Source organism: Vanacampus margaritifer, chromosome 3 (genome assembly GCF_051991255.1).
Source record: "Vanacampus margaritifer isolate UIUO_Vmar chromosome 3, RoL_Vmar_1.0, whole genome shotgun sequence".
Classification (NCBI taxonomy): domain Eukaryota; kingdom Metazoa; phylum Chordata; class Actinopteri; order Syngnathiformes; family Syngnathidae; genus Vanacampus; species Vanacampus margaritifer.
The window spans coordinates 4305985-4328060 of record NC_135434.1 but is presented as its reverse complement, the minus strand read 5'-3'; the positions used below and the strand labels follow the sequence as shown (position 1 = coordinate 4328060).

Sequence of the window (22076 nt, the reverse complement as noted above, 5' to 3'; positions counted from 1 at the left end):
ATTATGCCTATAATTTGCTTGAGAGCCTGTGAGCATAGTGCTCATTTCATGATCTGTTTAAATGATTATGAAATGTAGTATGTGGAGAACATATATTTATTTATTTCTCAGAAGATCAAGACGTGAAACACAAAAAAACGACACCTGTCTTTAGAAAACTATTGTTGTTGAATTATAACGGGCATAGCACATCATTTCTTTGAATTACAATAGGCAACAATTATTACATTACATTACAATAGGCAATAATATTTTATAACAATGTGGCATGTAAAATGACTGGGATGTGCAATAAGTTATGATGGAATACTATATGGGTTTACATAATATCTAAAAACAATACAAAAATAAATAACTAAAACAAAATCAAGTTATGCAGTTTCATTTTAGATTTTTTTTTTTAAAGAAAACTTTACCGAATGTGCATTGGTCTGAAAAAAGTGCAGACTTGTACCTTTTAGTTTGCACAAGGAGGAGAACCTGACTAACGTACCCTCCCTTTTTTCTTTTTGACAGTGTACATTTTTGCACTTTACCAACTCTGCTGTATGGATGCTCCAAACGAAGTTTCGTTGTTCCCTTGTGACAATGACAATAAATATTCTGAATCTGAATCTGAATTTGTACAAGATAGCTCACTAACTCGTGTTCATGTTAACTTTGGAAGTGCTGTGTATGGCGCCATCTGCTGTTATGTTAACACAACAGTACCACAGTAAGGTTCATTCTAGAATTTGAGGACATTTTCTGCCCCCCATCTTCACCTTGCCTGACTCTTCGAATAAATAACCCATGCACAAAATAAACATTCACCTTTAATTATAGTTGCCCTGAGACACAATGTAAGTTGCTAAAGTAAAAGTGATTCCATACTGTTCAGATTCAATATTTAAATTAACCACACTTGAGGATTTCCTAAAATGTCCCTTTTCTCTTATCAAATCAATCAATTGTATATCATGACAATTACCACCAATAAATAAAGATTACTTAAATACTTATAAAACTTTTTTTAACAGTTTATTTTAACACAGAGATATTTATGTTACTTATTTTTCATCAAAACAATAAAAAATAATAAAAAAACAGAAAGGAAATACAGTCGTGCGTTTTTCGGGAATAAATAAATAAAAAGTAGTGCCCCAATGTCATGGTACGACTCATAAAATAAATAAAGTAAATTCTTTAGTATCAAATATATGTATGTATTTAAAATAGACATGTGAAAAATTATTATTATTATCGACACACGTAATATCAAGAAAATTGTAACACACATTACTGAACTGCCACGCAAAAATTTTGTCACAAACAAGCGAAATCGGAACCATAGACCCACGTCGCCGGTAGTACTTCAGTGTGACACCCAGCGGAAATAAACAGATAGGTACATGAGCAACTCTGTCACCCGGCGTCCCTTTAAAGTATAAAGGCAACGATGGCGTCCGTTCAGTATTTAAGGCACTTTGTGAACGAGCGACTGACTGCTGCCGCTGAGGAAATATTTGGCGTGTTCGAAAGAACCATCGTCGAGTACCAGGAGGAGCTTCAGCGTCAGCGTCAAATGGTGGACAGCCTCAGCAGCCCTCAAATAAAGTTACACAGGATAGGTGACTAAAATCATTCCTCCACTGCAAGATACCATGTTAGCATCACATGGAGAAGACTTTATTGACTTGTTTTAATCTCTACTGTTATCTTTTCCTTCAGAGGTCCAACATGGAGACAACGAGCGGATTTGCACTGAGCAGTTGCTTTATAAGCAAGAGGACGACTCGTGTGTAGACCAAGAAGAACCAGAACCTCTTCTGGATGGGGTCTCCAGACATGAATTACATTTAGGTGTGTAAAATAAAAAGTAGATTAGATTCCAGATCATCCACGACCCTAGTCAAGGCAAGAGAAGATAGCTTTAATTTAAAAAACAAACAAAAAAACACAAACTCATTTAAAGGCTTTAACAAACAAAATAATGTAAAGAAATAAAAAAGTAACGTGCTAAAAGAACAAATCTAGTAGATGTTTGCTTTTGACAAAAGAATGCGAATGAGTTAACTGGTAATCTTCCGCTGCTTTGCAACACTATGAATTAATGAATTTTATTTTTATTTTTTTACATCAAACGTGTATAAAACAAAAAAGCAAAACAAAGAAAAAAAATATCAACATAACATACATGTTTGAAAAGAAGAGTAAGAAAGTATACCCCCCTCTTTTTTTTTAAACTCCTACCCTTTTGTAAGTTTACTTAGATAACACTAAATATTTAAATTTTACATAGAAATATAGATACATTATATATTCATATAAATGTATAGCTTACCCGTATACTATCTCATCCCCACAAAAATAATAAACACAAAATACTGTACTTTATTTATGTGCATCTACAAATTGTTCCACAAAGTTACCCTTTTGATATATAAATAATTTTGGACCTAATAATGATCCCTGTGGTACTCCACATGTAATGTAATGTTACTCAGATTTATGTTCACTATACACTTAAAAACCTTTCCTCTTGGTCTTTGTATGGTCTTCAGACATACAACACGTTGACGAGGAACCACAGCTTCTTCGTGACCAGCAGCCTTGTTGGCAGGAGCAAAATTCCCTTTTGGAAGAGGAGCCAGAGCTTCCGCAGATTAAAGAGGAACCCGGCACCAGTCAGGGAGAAGAAGAACTGAATACTTTCTTAAGCATTCCTGTCGTCGACGACCGTCACACGAGAGGAGAGCCTGTCTTGTACTCGAGTCCTGGTGGAAGTCCGTCGGAGGATGTGAACGTACGCAGTGAGATGAACCGAAAGTCTTTCAGATGCGACTATTGCGGGAAAGCGTTTGGTTTCCGATGCAAGCTGAAAAGGCACATGATGACGCACACGGGAGCGAAGCCCTACTCTTGCAAGACGTGCGGTAAGGGATTTAACCAGACGTCCAATCTGAAAAGACACTTGATGATCCACACGGATGAGAAACCGTACGCCTGCAAAACGTGCGGGAAGCAATTCAGGAACACGCACGAAGTCATCACGCACGGCAGAACTCACACGGGCGAGAAGCCGTACCCTTGCAGCACGTGCGGGAAAAGGTTCACGCAGCTGTCGATCCTCAAGAGGCACGTCATGGTCCACACCGGGGAGAGGCCGTTCGTCTGCAACACGTGCGGCAGAAGTTTCGGCGACCTGTCGGTGCTGAAAAGGCACGTGATGGTGCACACGGGAGAGAAGCCGTACGTGTGCGACATCTGCGGGAGAAGGTTCCGCGCCAACAGCAATTTGGGCATCCACAGGAGGAGGGTGCACGCAGCGGAGAGTTCTCTTGAGGACGCTTGAGAATTGATCCCCTGCAGAATTTGTTAGTCTGCGCACTTGAAAGAAAATTACGTGTACAATTTGTATAGTTGTTTATCAGGGGTGTGCATCAGTCCAATAAAAGACGATTGGTTGCGTATCTTGATACATGGGGTGCGATAAGATTCAAGGACGGTAGGTATGTTTTGAAGTTGAGCCATTCAATATGATTCGATGTACTCACATGACATCTCTTGGAAAAACCGAAACAAAAGGATAGCAGTAAGAAATCAACCAAATATCAAAATTTATAGAAACATGGTCTACGTATATAGAATTTTTTAACCTAATTCTGGTTACTTAATTCTGTCTGTTAGCGAGAGCCACTACATCGTGATAACTTACATTGATGTTTCTGCATTTGGCAATTTATTATTATATTATATTATTAGTATGGGATTTTTTTTAATGGGCTTTAGGTGAACTGATGAATACACACACACACACGCACATACTCACCCACATACAAAAAAATATATATATATATATATAAATATATATATGTGTGTATATGTATATATATTAAAAAAAAAACATTAAATTTTTTTTAATTTATTAGTTTTTTTAAAAAAAGGAGAGCAATGATGATGTCAAATCGAATGAACAATACTGAGCTCTCCTGAGAAAAAAAAAAAAAAGTAAGAAATCAGGTGGCGAAAGTATTCACACAGTTGGTCATATTCGTTAAAACTTTGACTTGATATTAGTACTGTACATGATTAACTTATTTGCTCCCAAAAGCGTTCCATTTTAAATATTGCCATGGTCCCAAAAACGTATTTATACATTTTTTATATGCTAGAGCATACAGAAGGCTTTGATGCAGCCTCTGACCTTAAGAGGTCGCTTAAAGCAATGGTAGTTATTAGAAAAAGCGGCCAGCAGGTGGCAGCAGAGTTCAACCAGGGCCATGTTGCAATAAGTTCCTTTCCCCAGTGTTTTTAACATGTTTGTGAATAATGATTAAACTTGGCTATATTCTAATGCTAATTTCTGGAGAACAGAAACCGATGCAAATATAGTTTTTTGTTCCTGATGAAAGAAGAGACTCTAATCTTTCTTTTGGTGGGTTCCATGTTTTTATAGAAATAGAACACAATATTTTGTGGGCCTTGCAAAATCAGTCAAAATCCAGTAAAACAGCAGGGAGCGAAGGGGGTTGCTTCAGTGAAAATGGCTGGGAGTAAATGAATTAAAATGATCTGCGGGGGAAAAAAAATCATCAGCCCACTCAGACCCAATCATCTGCCTATAATTTGATTGACAAGAAACCACCGCACCAAGGAAAAACAGCCAATCAGAGAGAAGGCATGACTGATGAGGTGTCAATTGCTCATCATCCAGATGCTGACAAGTATTTTGACAAAAGTACAAAATAGGAAACACACATCTGTTTTTAAATGCACTAAAAGTAAAAGGTTAAAAATATTCAAGTAGAAATACTTTAAATTATTTGTGTAGTGTTAGTTTCCACCACTGTTAAAAACACACTGGTCGTTGGACTGGTTTATTGGTGCCATTATTTGAAACTAACTTTTGAAACCAAAATGCCTTTAGTTTGGACCGCCATCTTGCCTTGAGGCGTAATGATAATTACATCTGCATAGTTCACTTCTTTTTTTGCAGTTTAACATCTAACTGTATTTTTAACGTTTGACATTTTCTGGCCTTTACATCTTCAAGCCATTCTTTTTGAAAAGATTTAACCTGACATGCAAGACGTGTGCAGCGCTGTAAAATGATCAATAACTCAAAATATTATATTTAAAAAAAAAAAAAAGCAAGATGTGTACAGTTCATAGTATTTATTTTTTTACTGGCCGGAGGGGCCAGCATCCCTGAACTTTGGGTGGCCCGACAGTATGGAGGTTATGAAGAACATGCAATAAATTACCCTTAAAATAAATTACAAAATATATATAACTAAAAACGTCAAGGTAACAACAGATAAAATATCTGAAGTTGGGCAATTACCGGTTTTTAAAATTTTACTTTGTGGAAAGTTGTCTTTCCCGCGTTTCAGGACAAAGAAATAATAGTTACCGCAATAATACCCCAAATTAAATCTCTAAGTAAAAAACTAAACAAATTGATTTAAAACATTTTTTATATAGCCTAAGAGTGTTTCTCATACAAACGTTCACTACATAGCAACCATCTCCTTCATTTGTCTCTTAAGTTTTTGAAATGTTGATATTAGTCAACTGCTCCTGCCTTTGCTTTCTTGGACCCTTCAGCACCTTGCTTCCTCCTCCTCTTATCTTTGTTCTTACGGCCTTCCTCCTGTCTGAACTGATGCCTGTTCAAAAAGAAAAAAAAAAAAGTCCACCCCAGACATCAGAGGATATAGTAAAGTGAATTTCGTACTAAAGCAAAGCGTGTTGGAATCTCACCTGGACTGCCAGCGCCTGCCGCTGTTCCATACGCGACCAAAAGAGGGCAACCAGTTAGCGTCCGTGTGTGAGCTGTGGTCAAAGTTGGCCCCCACTCTGTTAGGGGGGAGCTTCCTCAGCTTCTCTTGCTCCTCTGAGAAAAATCAACAGATTTCAGATTAGACTTTATATCAGTGTTTACATGCAAACTTTTGGTGTACGTCCTTCCTGTGCGCTAAATAAATACATGTGAGTCATAAATTAAGACATTTTGTTCCCCTCCCCCGACAAGTAAAATAAATAACTAAAATATGCTACTCTGTCTGAGGAACTCCTGAGCTGATGGGCCAATCTCTGGAGGTGCTGCGCTCGTAGACGCCCCCTCTAGAGGATCATCATCCTGGAGCCAAGGAGGGAGAGCACCTGGAATGCACAAGGAGTTAAAATACCATGAATTTGTGAGGGTTACATAGGGAAAAAAACTACAACATCAAATACAAAAATTTGGGGTACCTACGATAAGGTGGGTTAATTAGCGTGAGCTTGTTCTAAAAACCTAACTTCTATGTTTTTTAGTTGTTTTTTTATAAAGAAAAATAGCACAGTATTTGTGTGTTGTGCTTTTAAATGTAGCGGCATGTCTTTCCCTATTAACTCTTTTACTGCCAAAGACGTTAAATGACGTTCTGCAAAAACCTACGGAGGAGCGCCAAAGACGTTAAAAGACGTCCACCCAGTTTTTTTTTTGTTTGTTTTTTTGAAACAGGTAGAGGGAACCCTTCCGCATCTGTGGTGAAAGTTTCCAGCAAGTCTGTTGTGCCTAATGACTATTTTTGGCCCCTAGAGGGCAGCGATGACTCTCTTTTGACAAGAAAATGTAACGTCTGCACGCGAAACGGACAATGGAAGTGAAAGTAATCTGTTGTGCGAATCCTGCTCCCTCTCTTTGCACTCAGGAGAGCGTTACAAAAAGAAAAACTGTATTTGAAACGTCCACATAATTGTAAGTAGTACCACAGTTGCACACATTTGTAAATAGTTTGCGAAATTGTTTTGTCAAATTGTTACACTGTTGAATGGAAATAAATGTATTTTGCAAACTAAAAACACTTTTTCATTGTTGGTGAAAGCGTTTTACAGAAGTAAAGCACTATTTAGGTGTTTGTGGCATCATTCATGGACAAAAAGAAGTGTACAATTCACTAGAGTGCATGAAATAACATCGTTTCACAAAAAGCTCTTTTTCTCCGCTTTTTGTTTCAAAACAGAGAATTTCGGTGAAAGTAACCATTTTCTATTGTTGATTACTGAAGAACGGAATAAGATAGAAACTAACTTTTTTTCTGATGAAAGATAAGAGTCCAATCTTTCATCTGGTAGTATGTGTGTTTCCATAGTCCAAACACAACATTTTCTGTGGACCTTGAAAGATCAGTCAAAATGCTTAAACCCGTTTCTGAAAACGTCTGGCAGTCAAAGAGTTAAGAAGCCATTAATCCCGTTCCAACTTTCCCTCCCCACAAAATATCTTTAATCAGGAAAACAAGCACAACAAAATTTAATGCTGCAATTCAAGAATTTGTGCTTCTTCTCCTGGTGTGCCTCCATTGGCCACTAGGAGGCAGTATATGATACAGTCATGCAGTCCTAAAAGAAGAAGAATACCATAACGACTAAAGTGGCACAGTAAGATGCTGAAATAGTATTTTTTTGTTATATTATCTGTCATCATGTGCTGCTCTGTTGCTTCTAAAATCGACTCCCATTGCTAAACTTGAGCATGTCAATGGCATTTTGCATTGTTTGTTAGCATTAAGCTAAGTGGATTTTCCTATAGTTTAGTTTGAAGTAAACTTCAACTGGGATGGGAGTTAGTGAACCCAACTTCCATCTTAAATTGCTCCATAAAAACAACAAAAAACACTCGTATCTCAAGGCATTGCTCGCAAGTCAAAGCAAAAAAAAAAAGGGAAAAAAGTTGCTGTTCTTACTGTACCTGTGTGTACGTTTCCACTGTTTGATGAACCCTACAACAAAGAAAACAACACCAGTGAATGCTGTGTTTCAGGGATGTGATTTGACCAAAGTGAAATTATCTGAAAATTTAGCCGGGGGTCCAGGGCAGTGCCTTGGTGGGGGGACAAGGGGGGCGTAGCCCCCCGGAGCTCATGGGTTTTCCGTGTTTTTAAGTACTTTCAATGCACTCACATGACAAAGAAATAGACCAAACAACAGCATAAATTTTCAATGTATATTGAACTATCCCATATAAAATGGCAGTTTTAGTCAACTCAAAACCAGTCACATTCAAAAACATTGGACTGCCTTTGCTTTTAAAAACTATCACTCAGAATATCATCATATCTAACTAATGTGATTACTAAGTTAAGACATAAATAATGTTGAAGAGTTCAAATTTCATGAACAAATAATTGTATCATGACCAAATGAAAAGTAACTCATATTAGAGCATACCACAAATGTCTTTGTTATAGCAGAAGATGTTATCTGTCGGAGTCATGTGCATACACAATGAACTACTAAAAAAAAAAAAAATCGGATTTTTTTTTTTTGGGGGGGGATATAAAAAAAGCGGAATTCCGCGAATTAGCGGAAAAATCACATCCCTGTGTGTTTGTGTTTGACAAGTTTCGAGACATTTTATCTACCTGATAACCAATGAAAGTCAATCCCTGCTGCTGTGCGTCGACCATCGAGTCGACAAGGCTGCTTGCCATCTGCCGGTGGGCTCCCCATGACGTCCCTTGAAAGCTGCTTCCCACCACCCCCCCGGCCAGGCAAGAAGATGAGCACAAACCATATTTAAAAAAAAAAAAAAACACTTAAATGCATTTGAGGATACGAAATGATGTTACCTGACGTCGACCTGCGCTGCCGCTTCTGTTCCGTTTGGTCCGTTGGTCGACTCTGACTCTGCTTCATGCTGATTTTGATTCAGGAAAAGCCAACAGTGGTTCACAGAGGAAGTCTCACCGCTAATCACCCCTCTTTACTAACAAGTATCAAACAATTGTACTCCTATTTGGCAAGTATTTTGCCCTTTGATTTTGACTTTAAAACCACTCACAGAAACACTATTGTTCTACAGCAGAACATTCCACATAAGGTTTTTCTAGCTGAAATCTATTCTACTTCTCCGCTATGCATCTGAAAATGACGACAGTTGACAGTCAAGACCACAGTTATGGATACCGGGTGCATCCTTGGAAACAAACCTCTAGAAGAGACTCAAGGAACTCTTGGCGCCGTTTCTCCTGGGCCCGGATCAACTCGGCTTGCTGGAGACAAAAGGAGACAAGCAGAACGGCAAATCTCAAATCTGGACATTGTAATTGAAACAATGCAGCATTAGTTAATACAAGTTTTTTTTTTAACTCTTTGACTGCCAGACGTTTTCAAAAACGGGTTGTCGCCAGTGCCAGCCGATTTAAGCATTTTGAGTGATCTTTCAAGGTCCACAGAAAATGTTGTGTTTGGACTATGGAAACACACATACTACCAAATGAAAGATTGGACTCTCATCTTTCATCAGAAAAAAAAAGTTTGTTTCTACCTTATTCCGTTCTTCAGTAATCAACAATAGAAAATGGTTACTTTCACCGAAATTCTCTGTTTTGAAACAAAAAACGGAGAAAAAGAGCTTTTTGTGAAACGATGTTATTTCATGCACTCTAGTGAATTGTACACTTCTTTTTGTCCATGAATGATGCCACAAACACCTAAATAGTGCTTTACTTCTGTAAAACGCTTTCACCAACAATGAAAAAGTGTTTTTTGATTGCAAAATACGTTTATTTCCATTCAACAGTGTAACAATTTGACAAAACAATTTCGCAAACTATTTACAAATGTGTGCAACTGTGGTACTACTTACAATTATGTGGATGTTTCAAATACAGTTTTTCTTTTTGTAACGCTCTCCTGCGTGCAAGGAGACGCCAGGACGCGCACAACAGTTTACTTTCACTTTCACATTGGTCCGTTTTGCGTGCAAACGTTACACTTTCTTGACGGCCTTTTTTTCCGGGGAATAAAAAGCAAGTAGCAGACTGTACACACTTCCTCCGATGAATATGCATTGGACTCGGGGCACTCTCCGTCGTCCGATCGAACGTCCGCCTGTGCGTGCTCGGTTGCGCTCCGCGTTACGACACCGTCATAGCCGCCGCGTCAGCGGTTCCAATTTCGCCGTCAAGCTCGGATTCACCTTCATCATCATCGATGATGACCATCGTCGTCATCAATGTACTATTTTAGCGTTGGTCGATGCCTTTCGTCTTGTAAGTGTAGAGCTGCTTGCAAACGCTCGCCATTGCCCGTTCCCTCCTCCATCTAGCTCCATCTAACGTCTTCTACTGCCGCGTCAATGCTTTCCAACCACGGAGTCACCATCATCTTCATCATCGATGATGATCATCGTCATCAACAATGTGCTCTTTTAGCGATGCTTTTGGTCTTTGAAAAAAACGGCTCTGGCGTTAGCTCCTCGCGACCGGCCGCCATTTTTCCTTTGTTTTCCATTCTGATCTCCTGCTCAACGCTCTAGCTCCGCCTCTACTGACGCCCACCCGATCTTGTCAAAAGAGAGTCATCGCTGCCCTCTAGGGGCCAAAAATAGTCATTAGGCTCACGAGACCTGCTTAAAACTTTCAGGAGAGCTCCGCAAGCCTTCCCAGCACCCGTTTAAAAAAAAAATAATAAAAATGGGAGGACGTCTTTGGCGCTCCTCCGTAGGTTTTTGCAGAACGTCATTTAACGTCTTTGGCAGTAAAAGAGTTAAGAATCTTGATAAATTTTGCGTTTGTGGACTATGAATTATGAAGTAGAATCCCCCCCATTTTTATTCCTCTCATGGGGCGGCCACTTTGCCACAATAAAAGGTGATGTAATGGTGACAGTTTGACCTTGTATTATTTCCTAATAAGGAAAATGTTTCAACCATCGAGGTTAGTATTACCTGTTTGATGAATACATCCTCCTTCTCCACAAATGTTTCCAACACTTTGGCCACCTCAGCTTTGAACCTACTGGGTGAAAAAAAGTGCATTTAACATAATAATTTTAGCATTTATTTCACACTTATGGATAATTTTGACTACAATGAAATGAACATGTGAACACCACGTTACAGCCGTACTTTTGACTTTTACAAACACATCTCTTCCTATTTCCATGAAGTTCGCCAAGCTCACCGTTCAGTCTCTTCCTGTGAGATGATGACTTTGTCTTTCAACTTTGGATCTGCCTTGTTGTCCCACCAGAACTTGTGGGTATTCTTTCTGTGTTCTGGCCTGAAATTGGATCCATTTGAAAGGTCAGCCAACAACACGACACATTATTATCTGCTGATGCTTGCAGATGAAAATACTATTAGAACTAGTTATCCTATCTGACTTTGGGAGTATATAGTATATATTTGAACCTTTGGGAAAAGAGATTACTCACGTGGCCATGTGTTCCAACAATCCTCCATGTAACACGGTCATGTTGCCGTCAGAAACATTTCGTTCCACTTCCCGGCCACAGCAGTAACACCAGAAGGTTTTTTTGTGTTGAGTGCAATCAAACTTTTCCACTTCTGGTTTTTTAAGTGTTCTTCGAGCTTCCTTCACCTGGAATAGAAGAGGAACATCTTCATAAACATTTATTTTTATTTTGACACGAGTCTTCTACTTCTTTCAATGTCGTAAAACCCCATCAGGGAACGCCACAGCAAATCATCCTTTTCCATCACATTTTCCACACGCCCCGTTGCTCTGAACAGTAAGATAACCAAAATTTGAACTTCAGCTCCTTTTTTTCCCACCTTTACTCAGCGTAAAACTCCAAACTTCCTAAAAATGCATTCTAAAAAACGGATCCTCGAAGTGTAATCTTTATATGCACATAATGTTGCAGTGGACGATAATATTATATATTGAGGTGGTACTATAAGGATTAAAAATTAAGCCAATGAGACGTTTACGTTCATAAAATACGCATCAACAAGTAACACGCACAGTGAAAAAATACAGAGGTGTTTGCTCCCATGCTCACGTTAATGAATGTTATGGTCCTTATTTGCTCACCTTTTCAATGAATTTCATTAACACGAGCCTGAGTCTGCTTTGGTGATGTTTCCCGAAGATATGTCCTTTCCCGTTAAAAGCCGTTTGCCTACATATGGCGCAGTAATACGCACCCATCTAGTCAAATAAAAAGTGATTAACAAAATAGTGATCACATTTTAGTTTACGCTTCTAACAAACAACTGAATTATACTCGTCTAATCAACGATGAATGCAATGGACCAAATTGTCAAAGGTAGAGTAGCAAAATGCCAAAGAAGGAAATCCCGTTTCGCTATGAATCCCCCTAGAAACAATAATGTGGAACTGTTATTGTTGATAATGATGAAACCGTTAGATATACATAACTACCTGGGCTAAAATACTCACATTTAAATTATAACAACAACAATTATAATAATAATATAGAATTTTAAAGTAGGTATAGTTTCCATAAATAAAGTTTAGTTAATTTGAGAATAAAATTTTCTTCCTGTCGTGGTCGGAAGGTAAACAGTGTCACACATGCCAGGTGTTTAATTTCGAGACAATTGTATATTTTAGAGGGAGGCTGGGGGTCGTATATTATTGAAACTATAGTCATATTTTTTTTCAAATTAAATTCTTAATCTTACGAGAGTACGTGCACATATTAAAATAAAACAAAAAGCGGAATCACCTAGTGCCTCACGTGCACCATCGGAACTGAGCGGTGTAACATCTACCGGAAGTTAAACAAACCGAAACGAAACCTATCAATCTCAATTCCTTATTCCTTGGGCTAAACAACAGTTTCGTTTGCCATGTCGGTGACGCAATCGACCACGTCCAAATTCCATCACTTTAGGACGTTCGTCAACGAGCGACTGACTGCCGCCGCTGAAGAAATATTTGGTGTTTTTGAGAAAACCATCGTCGCCTACGAAGAAGAGATGGACCGTCAGCGCAGGCTTCTTGACGTCATTTGCAAACCCGCTGGACATTCACATAGGACAGGTTGAATAATTCATTCATTTAGATTATTTGCTAAACCCTAAATTGTAAGAACACTGCAGGCGTGAGGCTAGTTACGTGGCACAAGAGACGCTCAGACACTTGCTATTCTAGAACCATTTGTTATTACATTTATGAGAGAGATGTGTTTATCATTCAAATATTTGCTGTAATAATGACTTTGCCACTGTTTAACTTACATTAGGGATCATAGGTGGAACATTTACATTTGTGTATAATATTGGGGTAGGTCACTGCTGTATGAAATTGAGCTTTTGAGTCAACTCACAATTTTAATTCTAATCATTTCTTATATATAAGTTCCATTTTACGTAGTTGGATTTTGTTGTTGTTATTACTAACAAGACATTGGTCTGTTTCATCAGAGTCCCCAGAGGGAGGATTGTGTACCCAGGAGAGCATCGGCATTGTGGCGCAGGAGCAGCAAGCGCCTTCGCGCATTAAAGTGAAACAAGAGGAGCATTTCTCCAACTGTGCAGTCTGGCCGCTGGTTTTGAACTGTGACCAGAATGAAAGCAAAGCGGACAAAGACGCCACCGATGCTGCGGAAAACGGCGACTTTGACGCATCAGAACCGAGTAGCGATAATCAAATGGTCTTCCGTGACTATTATCCAGAAAATAACCAAGATTACCTAAGTGACAACATGGCTTCGACGTCCGCTCGGAGTATTAAAACAGAACATCACGAGCAGGAGGACAGGGCGTACAACCTGGAGAACGCCATCAACTCTCAGGTGCAACTTTTTGAGCAGCCTTTCCACGGAAGTGTCTTCCACTCCGACTCGGACGTGTACGCGCAAGCCAAGCCTTTCGTTTGTAACGTTTGCGGAAAGGGATTCGGCTTCAAGCGTTATCTGGCGCAGCACATGATCACCCACTCGGCGGAGAAGCCGTACTCTTGCAGCAGGTGTCGTAAGACCTTCCGACGCATGCAAGGGTTGCAGATACACATGCGGTGTCACACGGGTGAGAAACCCTATTTTTGCAAAACTTGCGGGAAGAGATTCTGCCAGAGCTCTTCGCTAAGGGTTCATCTGAGAGTCCACACGGGGGAGAAGCCGTACTCGTGCACCACGTGCGGGGCGGGATTCAGTAGCCTGCCGGTGCTGAGAAACCACATCATGAGGGTCCACGAAGGCAACATGCTGTACGTTGCCTCATCTGGGGAGAGGAACGTGTTCTAACCCATATGAACATTTAGCGTTTGACTCTACTGTATTTGTATTGTAAAAGTAACTTGTAACTGTACAAAAGAAATTTGTAGTTGTAGCCAAACTAACTTGCAGCTGTAGAGGTAAATTTGGTGCAGAGCTAACTTGTAGTTTTAGAAAAAGAAGTTTCAGCAAATGAAACTTGCAGCAAAAATACTTTTGTGTAAAATACATTTTCAGTTGTAGCTAAAACAACTTGTAGCAAAATTAACGTGCAATGAAGCAATGAGATCCGCCGCAAACGAGCTCTTTTGATTGGTCAAAATGGTCCTGTGTTTTACCCAGTGCCCGCCCCTAACCTGTATAAGTACTAAAGGTTTTATAGTTAACAAAAGTAACTACAACAATTTCATTAACGAAATAAAAGTGCACATGAAATTCAGGAAATGAAAATGAACTAAAACTGCAGCACGTCTTTGAATTGTAAAACTCACTATAATCGTAGTGAAAATAGTTGTTTGAGAATTGTAGTTTATTATATTATTCAATATTCGTTTTTTTTATCTTGCTGTCAACAAATACTCAATATATTAAAAAAATATAAAAAACACTAAAACTACCTGAAATTATTAAAATGATTAAATAAATTAAGCTTTTTCTTTAAAAAAAAAAAGAGAAAGAAAACTAATAAAAACCAACACACTTGCTTGAAAAAACTAATTAAAACTACTGAATTAAAAAAAAAAATCAAAAGGAAATAATAGCTATAATGGAAAACCCAAAACTATTATAACCCTCGTGCACCTGTGACTCCTTGCCGAGACTTTTACAAGTTACTGTTTCTACAACTACAAATTTATTCTACAAGTTGCTTTTGCACCAAATTTACCTCCATATGTTTTATATAAAGTAATCTCCAGTTACAGACCTATAACGTGAATTCAGAGATTTGTTTCTACGTACCAGTAGCAGTTTTTTTTCTTCTATTTAGGCTTTCAATCACAAGTCGTCAAGAAAGTGTCTCCCATATGTTCTATGTGCCCCTACGAGTCTAAACGCCATATTGTTTTCTTTTTTTTTCCTTTTTTTCAAAAAAAACCCCAAATAAATTAAAAAAAATTAATAATTTTTTTTTTTTTTCTAAACGCCATATTCTGATGAATATTGTGTTTGTAAAATAAAAATTAAGCCGAAAAATGTACCCGCTTTTATCCATCGCAGGGGGCTGCCATTTTGCCCCGCATTGCCACCTGCAGTCAACTGAAATTGACGTCAAAATGCCTATTGGCTCACATTGTGGACGTCACGTGACCAAACCCAGAAAACGGGTCTGAACTGCTATTTTTTTTAGGACAGCATGGCGTAGTAATGTTTCGGGGTTCGAAAATCTCACCCTCGGCCTTCTTATGTGGAGAATGCATTTTATGTCTTTATTCTCTTCAGGTACTCGAGCTTCCGTCCACATTCCAAAAACATTTATGTGAGATTCATAAATGACACAAAATCAGGGGTGTCAAGTAAGTTTTCGTTATGATTGCTCTCAGGAGGCCAGGTATAAATTTGTAATCGCTTGGGGAAGTCATGGTACAAGGATGACTTGTTCTCTAAAAACACAAATAATTGGATTTGTATTGCTTTGCCTCTACCTGTTTAAATGTCAGTGGAAGTTGCTTTTGTAACCTTTCCTCCCCTGCTGCATGTGTTGCCATTTCAAATGAATTAACGAATTTGGGCTTCTAGCAAAAGCAGTTCACGATGGAGCCACGACGGACGCGAGACAAACTGAGCTGCACTCTTTGTTTGTGGACTGTGCTTGTTTCTAAAGTGTAAGACAGTTACGCATTTTGTCCCCTAAATAAGTTCTGTACTGGGAAATGTTATGATATAGTATAACCCTGTTATATTACACAATTGCCCCTTCAATTTTTATGATGGATATTTGGCTAAAATGAGCTACAGTTCCTCCGTGACCCTAATGAGGACAAACACTATCAGAAATGAATGGATGGATGGATTTATTTATTTTCATCATTGAGACAAGATTTTGAGCGCATTTTCACCAGCTGAGATAAGCTACATCTCTGTAAATAGTAGAACGGTGAACATAATTCAACGTTGTGAAGAAACTACAGTTGTTTATGATTCTTTTGGTTCATGCATCTGTAAAAGTATTTATTTTCAGTTCTAATAAACTACCTCAGTGATTTTTGTTTTTTAACCTTTCTGATATTAGGTTGCAAGTCACCACACTACTAAGCTTCTGCATCTGCTATGTAATTCAGGAATGAAATTGTGTTGAATTATAGCCTACGTAATAAAGACAAATAGTTCAGTTAAAGTCAATAATTAAAGTTGTTTAAGTCAAAGTTGGAACAAATAAAATTTGTGTAACTACTAATATATGGATATAAAAATAATTAGAAAACGTAATCTTTAAAAAAAAATTTCCTCATTGAAATTCCACCTTGTGGCTGTTTAAATAATTTAATAATAATAATATATATAAATGATGTAGACATGCAACAGAGGATGATTTATAACTCATTACAATTAAGTCAATAATTATCAAGAAAGATTACATCAGATTAAATGTCGCCATCTAGTGGACATTTTCCCAAGGTTTTATGAAATTGCCCCCCCAAATAAATAAATAAATAAATAAAACTCTTCCCGTGTCAGGTATATTTGAATAAAACAACATTCCCTGTGGAGTAGATGCCACGAACTTCCGGGTTTTGCCCAACAGCGCAGTTTCCGGCCACTGCTGGCCGCGTTCCAACACTCGCACCCCCACCCCTGCGCCCCCCAACCGCACGCTCCCGCTCATCGGGAACCGAGGGGCACAAAGGTGGAAGCGCAAGTACTGGGACGCGGCCCACACGTCGCAAACCGGAAACGGAAACAAAGTTGATGGGTGAAAACCCGAAAGTCGAAAGTCTCCGTGGCATATAGTCCATTCTGTTTTACCCACCTGCCAAACGGTGGCTACTAATTAGACACGTGATTAAACCTCAAGCTGTAATTGGTCCAGACTGTTTGTATTGTAAGTAAGTTTAACATTCCACAGTTAGGACGTTTAAGTGCTCACCACCTGAAGATTGAGGATGAATTTATGGCACAATTGAAACAGTGGCCATCGATTAATGACGTCATGTTTGAGGTGCTGTATTTAGCTATAAGGTAAGAAATGAGAAACTATGATAGTAATGTGTTTGTGTTGGCAGCCATGTTGTCTGCTTGACCACGTGCATGTGCTCAGCTCACGTTCCTAGTTGTTTTAATTAACTACTACTTCTATTTTGGCTATCTTGTTTTAATAGTTGCGATTTAATTTAGTGGGCCAGACATATGTTGTTTGATTGATTGAACTGAGGTTGCTGATTACATGAATTTAGGTTATTTTGCCACAACATTAGGTAGGCCCACAGTTGCACAATTTAATGCAGTGTACTCAAAGTTTCAGTGACAAAACATTTCTGTATGGTTTGTTTCGTTTTTAACTGCGCTTGTTTTAATTATTGCCATCCTCATTTTTAAACCAGGAAATGCTCTGACCCGAGTGCCCCCGCTGGGCGTGTGAAAGTTGCATAGATGCATATTTTAGACCACGATAATAGATCACGGCAATAAAGATGTTGGAATTTAGAAGTTGCGCAGTTCATTATGCGAGTTTAAGGGTGCACAAGTGACACCGCTGACATAAATATCTGAGGTTGTGATCCCCAGCAGGTGAGGGGCCCGTGGGGCCCCTTTTCTTGCTCTGATCCGCACTGTGCTTGTTAACGCGCTTTGGCATTAAGACTGTCAACAATTATGTGTTTACAAGTTGAAGATGTGCATCTCTTGATGAAAGTATAGTGACCAAGTGACATGTCAATGTCATGCAAATCAAACAATGTAAATTTGATTATTTGCCATCTGTCAAATTTGTTTGTCCGCATCAGCCTTGTTTTCGCTCTGCTCTACATTTCACACACGTCAATCTGAATAAAACATCTGCCAATGTTTCGTGAGGCAAAAAAATGCATAAAAATCCCCAAAAGGAGTCTGTTTATTTAATCGAAAAGATTTAACAAATTTGGGAACAAAGCCTTTCAAGGCCACATCTGAGAAAGCCATCCATCTTTTCACAAGCGTTCCCCGACGATTAGCGTTGGCTGGCAAACGCACACTAAAAATCCCGACCATATCCGTCCCCGTCAACACTCGACTCGTGCCCTCAAAGTATGCCGCTTGGTCAACCCTGTCATTTCTAAACGGTAAAGTCACTGCAGTCAGCCAGTCGACGGCCAGGGGGCGAGGAAGCAAATTACCAGAAAGGTCTTTAACTTTTCTAAAGGGACATGGTGTTTGAAAACCACATGATTCATAAAAGCTGGCGTACGTAATTATGCTTTTATAGCTGTATAAACTCTAATGCTGCCTTGTAATTTGATGGTTGCAAACATAGCAATTTGCAGACCCCAATTTTGATTTGGCTTTCTTTTATTTCCCTATTTGTTTAAGGCGGTATATTCGCGTCCCAACCCAGAGATTGTACGTTTACAGTTGCTTCCTCTAACATTCTTTAGGTTTATTACTAAAAGAATGAAATTGTGCATACACGTCATACAATGGAACATTCAAAGAGGAGCAAATCCGACATCTTTGTTTCTTAGCATTCTGTATTAAACAATTATTTATTAAAATACATACATTTTATGAATATATATATTACAACAAGCCAATGAACACATTTAATGATGTGAATGAATTAAAAAATAACATGACTATTAACTCATTCACTGCCATGAATTCATGAAAAAAAAAAAAATATATATTAGGGGTGATAGGCGATTAAAATTTTTAATTGCATGACTTCACTAGTTAACTCACGATTAATCACAAATTTTACGTCTGTTCTAAATGTACAATAAAAAATTTCTAGGTTTTCATACTCTGAAAAAAATGTTGAACTAATAGAAATAGTTCAAATGAATTTTGATGTTTATAGCCATCAATGGCAGTGAATTAAAAAAAAAAAAGATTATTAAAAATTCGGGACATCAGGCGATTAAAATTTTTATTCGCATGACTTTACTAGTTAACTCACGATTAATCAAAAATGTATATTTGTTCGAAATGTACCATTAAAAAAATCTAGGTGTGGAAAAAGTGTGAAAAAAAAAGTTAAACTAATAGAAATAGTTCAAATGAATTTTTGACGTTCATAGCCGTCAATGGCAGTGAATGAGTTAATGATCCATTATAGGAAAAAGCTGTAAAATGAATGCCATTACTTTCTGAGTACAGTAAAGTACAGCGTAAGATTCTCAACAGAATCCAAACAGCCACAAAAGTGTTTACTTCAAGGTCATCTCTAAAAAAAAATGTACAGTTGAAAAGATGAGTTTTGTGGGCGAAGCTGATCAAGGTTAGACGGGCTGTATAACTTAATGACTCTTCCAGCTCCCAAGACGGACGAAGATGGATGTTCTCCTCTCAGTAGTGCAGTTTGAGCGCGAGCAGCGAAAATGTGGCAATAATTTAGTTGGCCTGCAGTGAGAATATGTCTCGCGGAGGTAATGGTGCCCTTAAAGCTGCTCCGGCTGCAGCGGGGAGGAAGCATTCATCAGCCTGCTGTTAATGTGAAATATTGACCACCTAACCAAGAAGAAGAAAGAAAAGGCTCCGTTTATGGTTTTAAAAATCTTTTCTTTGCAGGGTGAAAAAAAAAGTGATGGAGCATTTCCTCCCTTTTATTTCTCTTAAAAGAAATACACCACTGTATTGCAGATTACTACTTCTCTTTTTCCCCCGAATATCATTTTTGCAAAATTGAATGCACCATTAGTTTTGTTGTTTACTAGAATAACCACGTAGAACCGGAATTCATAGAGCTCATTCAATAGAAGTGAACAAGTGAAAAAACAAAACACTGTGCGGGATGGATTTTTGAATTCTTTTTCTGTTTTGTTTAGCTTTTGCCTAAATTACTCACCATTACACCAATATTCCAACTGTATATATACAGTGGTGCCTTGAGATTTGGCATTTGCCATTTGACATGACCATCATTAAAAATACATGGTTAAAAACATACAGTATGATGAATAGCAGGAATAACGGCCTGCTCTGTTCTATAATCCGGCCCACATATTATTATTATTATCGTTATTGTAGCACGTAGTTTACCAATGTGTATTTTTATTTACTTGCAATTGAAATAGCCTATATTTGTTTTGTAAATGATTCATTTTGGTATTGTATTTTAGTTTTTTACATGCTGAAGTGTTTTGTGTACTACTGCGCATGTCATGAGCGCAAGCGAGAGAGAGAGGTGTAACCGAGCGAGCCTCGTTCGATTTGTAGCCCGCCTTTTTACCCAGCCTCAGGAAACGACAACAACATATTAGGGTTACATTATTATTATTATTAACAGGAATCATTCGATTATTAATTTAAATTGTTTTATTATCTTTTTTTTAAATTAATTGGTTTCTTTAAAATCATTTAAAAAAAAGTTAATGGTGTAATTAAAACTAAATTTGACATCTTGTTTCCACATAATAAAGACGTTGATGAGTAAGTACCTAACTTGGCCAGCAGGGGGCGCTAGTTATCTTAAATGGTACTAATCTCAGCTTTCGTAGGCATTGTGAGCTTTAAATTGGATTCAATTCACATTTCAATCATATTGCACCTTTTTTAAAGAGAAATAAAACAAGGAAAGCTGATGACAGCTGACTAAATAATAGCTACAAAGATGCCGAAAAGATCTTTAACTACAAAAACATTTTCAAATGTACTCCTACCTTTTTCCCCCCTTGTGGTGAATTCATACTACTTAGTTATAGCTTTTTTTGGTATTTACATGAGCCTTTATCATCAGCTCTGTGGCTGGCCTCTCCCCAGCGCAGAACGTAAAAGCAGCTGTGAGGAAGATGAGCTCGTCAATCTTCCTCAGCCAGCGATGGTGTTGGCTCACTGACCCAGTAACACTACTTCAAAAGAGCCCCCCACCTTCCAGAAACCCCCACCCCCTGTCTTGAAATCAACTTTGGTAAGGTGGTTTCAGCTGGGCCAAATCCACATGTGTTTTGAAAAGAAAGAAAAGGTTTTGTTTTTTATCATGTAACACATTTGCTACAAATCACATCAGCTTTACGCTGCCTGTCGTCACGTTTACCACATCTATAATTGCCGGCCAATTATGTACTCTATATATTTTAGTAGTCTACATGAACCTTATTTCCAATTCATGGAACCCCGATCCAATTCAATAACCAGACTGAGTCTGCTTCGCCGCGCCACTTTCTTCCCTCTCCATCTTTTATTCAGTTGTCTTTCCGTGTCACAGACTAAGCAAACAGAGTCGTGTGCGCGAGAAAGCAGCCTCTTAACTTCACATTCTTGAGGTGGGGAGGGGGAGAGACAGAGGGGAGAGAGAGAGAGAAGGGGGGGAGTGAGGGTGAAGGGAGAGAGAGAGCGAGGGAGAGATGTGCTTTTATAAATACAAATTTCTTTTCCAACAATGTTAAAATAAATCTCAGACAACACAAATGTTCCTGAAAACAACATTTATTATTTGGGCGACTGTATCATACCATTACGACTTAAATGTACTCAGTGATTCTTTGGCATACCACTAGAGGGAGCCCATGTTCCAGTATTGGTGCTACAGCAGTTTCAGAGTCACTGCACTCGACTGTTTAAACGGGGAAAAAAATGTGATGACGGCTATAGACAGCATTAAATATTTTTATTCAAATTGTCTGTGGAGATGATGAACAAATGAAGCGTTTGTATGTGGTACTTCTCAACAGAGGTGGCAAATCCAGGTCCAGAAAGTAAACACCCTGCCACAGTTTTGCTTTAGCCCCAGGTGCTAGCTCGCGAGATCCCTAGCGCGCTGCCCGGGTGCTCAGTTACTTGCTAGTGAGCTAGCTAGCTAGCACAAGGGGCTAAAGCCAAACTGTGGCAGGGTTTTTACTTTCTGGACCTGGATTTGCCGCCTCTGCTTATCAAAGGCTAATAGTGCTAGCTAGCAAAGCACCAATGCAGTCACTCCCATTTTTGTTTCATACAAGTTGTTGTCCGGTTGATTATGATTATTATTAATTAGTTAAGAATAATTA

General features: G+C 38.5%; 3 protein-coding genes across 6 annotated transcripts in view; 2 read left to right on the top strand and 1 right to left on the bottom strand.

Moving 5' to 3' along the window:
- The first annotated feature begins 1337 nt into the window (after positions 1-1337).
- On the top strand, positions 1338-14685 carry LOC144048702 (uncharacterized). The gene is made up of 5 exons (XM_077560943.1): positions 1338-1610; positions 1711-1842; positions 2544-3332; positions 12585-12788; positions 13172-14685. The coding sequence occupies exons 1-5, from the start codon at positions 1439-1441 to the stop codon at positions 13990-13992; spliced, it is 2118 nt and encodes a 705-aa protein (XP_077417069.1). The 5' UTR covers positions 1338-1438; the 3' UTR covers positions 13993-14685.
- cenatac (centrosomal AT-AC splicing factor) lies at positions 5143-12082 on the bottom strand. 4 transcript variants are annotated; one of them, XM_077561695.1, is made up of 11 exons: positions 11814-12082; positions 11191-11357; positions 10938-11036; positions 10703-10772; positions 8961-9023; positions 8601-8668; positions 8394-8499; positions 7721-7751; positions 6043-6147; positions 5746-5878; positions 5143-5651 (listed from the first exon to the last, which is right to left on the bottom strand). In XM_077561695.1, exons 1-11 carry the CDS (start codon positions 11928-11930, stop codon positions 5549-5551), a joined length of 1062 nt encoding a protein of 353 aa, XP_077417821.1. In that variant the 5' UTR covers positions 11931-12082; the 3' UTR covers positions 5143-5548. The 4 variants fall into 4 exon arrangements, with proteins under 4 accessions (XP_077417821.1, XP_077417823.1, XP_077417822.1 ...); XM_077561697.1 differs by having other exon boundaries at positions 8394-8496; XM_077561696.1 differs by having other exon boundaries at positions 10703-10769.
- A 2192-nt stretch (positions 14686-16877) lies between the features above and the next one.
- Positions 16878-22076, top strand: part of LOC144048469 (uncharacterized) — a 121151-nt gene continuing 115952 nt past the window's right edge. The window contains exon 1 of the mRNA XM_077560480.1: positions 16878-17139. The gene's annotated coding sequence lies outside the window, so the exon portion shown is untranslated. The remainder of the gene's footprint in view (positions 17140-22076) is intronic.

What these genes read in the sequence shown, in the direction of transcription:
- LOC144048702 (XM_077560943.1), top strand. Translation starts at nt 1,439, where the DNA reads ATGGCGTCCGTTCAGTATTTAAGGCACTTTGTGAACGAGCGACTGACT. An exon ending in AATAAAGTTACACAGGATAG is followed by an intron (nt 1,611 to 1,710) that starts GTGACTAAAATC and finishes CTTTTCCTTCAG; the next exon opens with AGGTCCAACATGGAGACAAC. An exon ending in CAGACATGAATTACATTTAG is followed by an intron (nt 1,843 to 2,543) that starts GTGTGTAAAATA and finishes TATGGTCTTCAG; the next exon opens with ACATACAACACGTTGACGAG.
- cenatac (XM_077561695.1), bottom strand. Translation starts at nt 11,930, where the DNA reads ATGGGTGCGTATTACTGCGCCATATGTAGGCAAACGGCTTTTAACGGG. An exon ending in TGACTTTCATTGGTTATCAG is followed by an intron (nt 7,752 to 8,393) that starts GTAGATAAAATG and finishes TCTTTGTTGTAG; the next exon opens with GGTTCATCAAACAGTGGAAA. An exon ending in CAGTGGAAACGTACACACAG is followed by an intron (nt 6,148 to 7,720) that starts GTACAGTAAGAA and finishes TGTGCATTCCAG; the next exon opens with GTGCTCTCCCTCCTTGGCTC.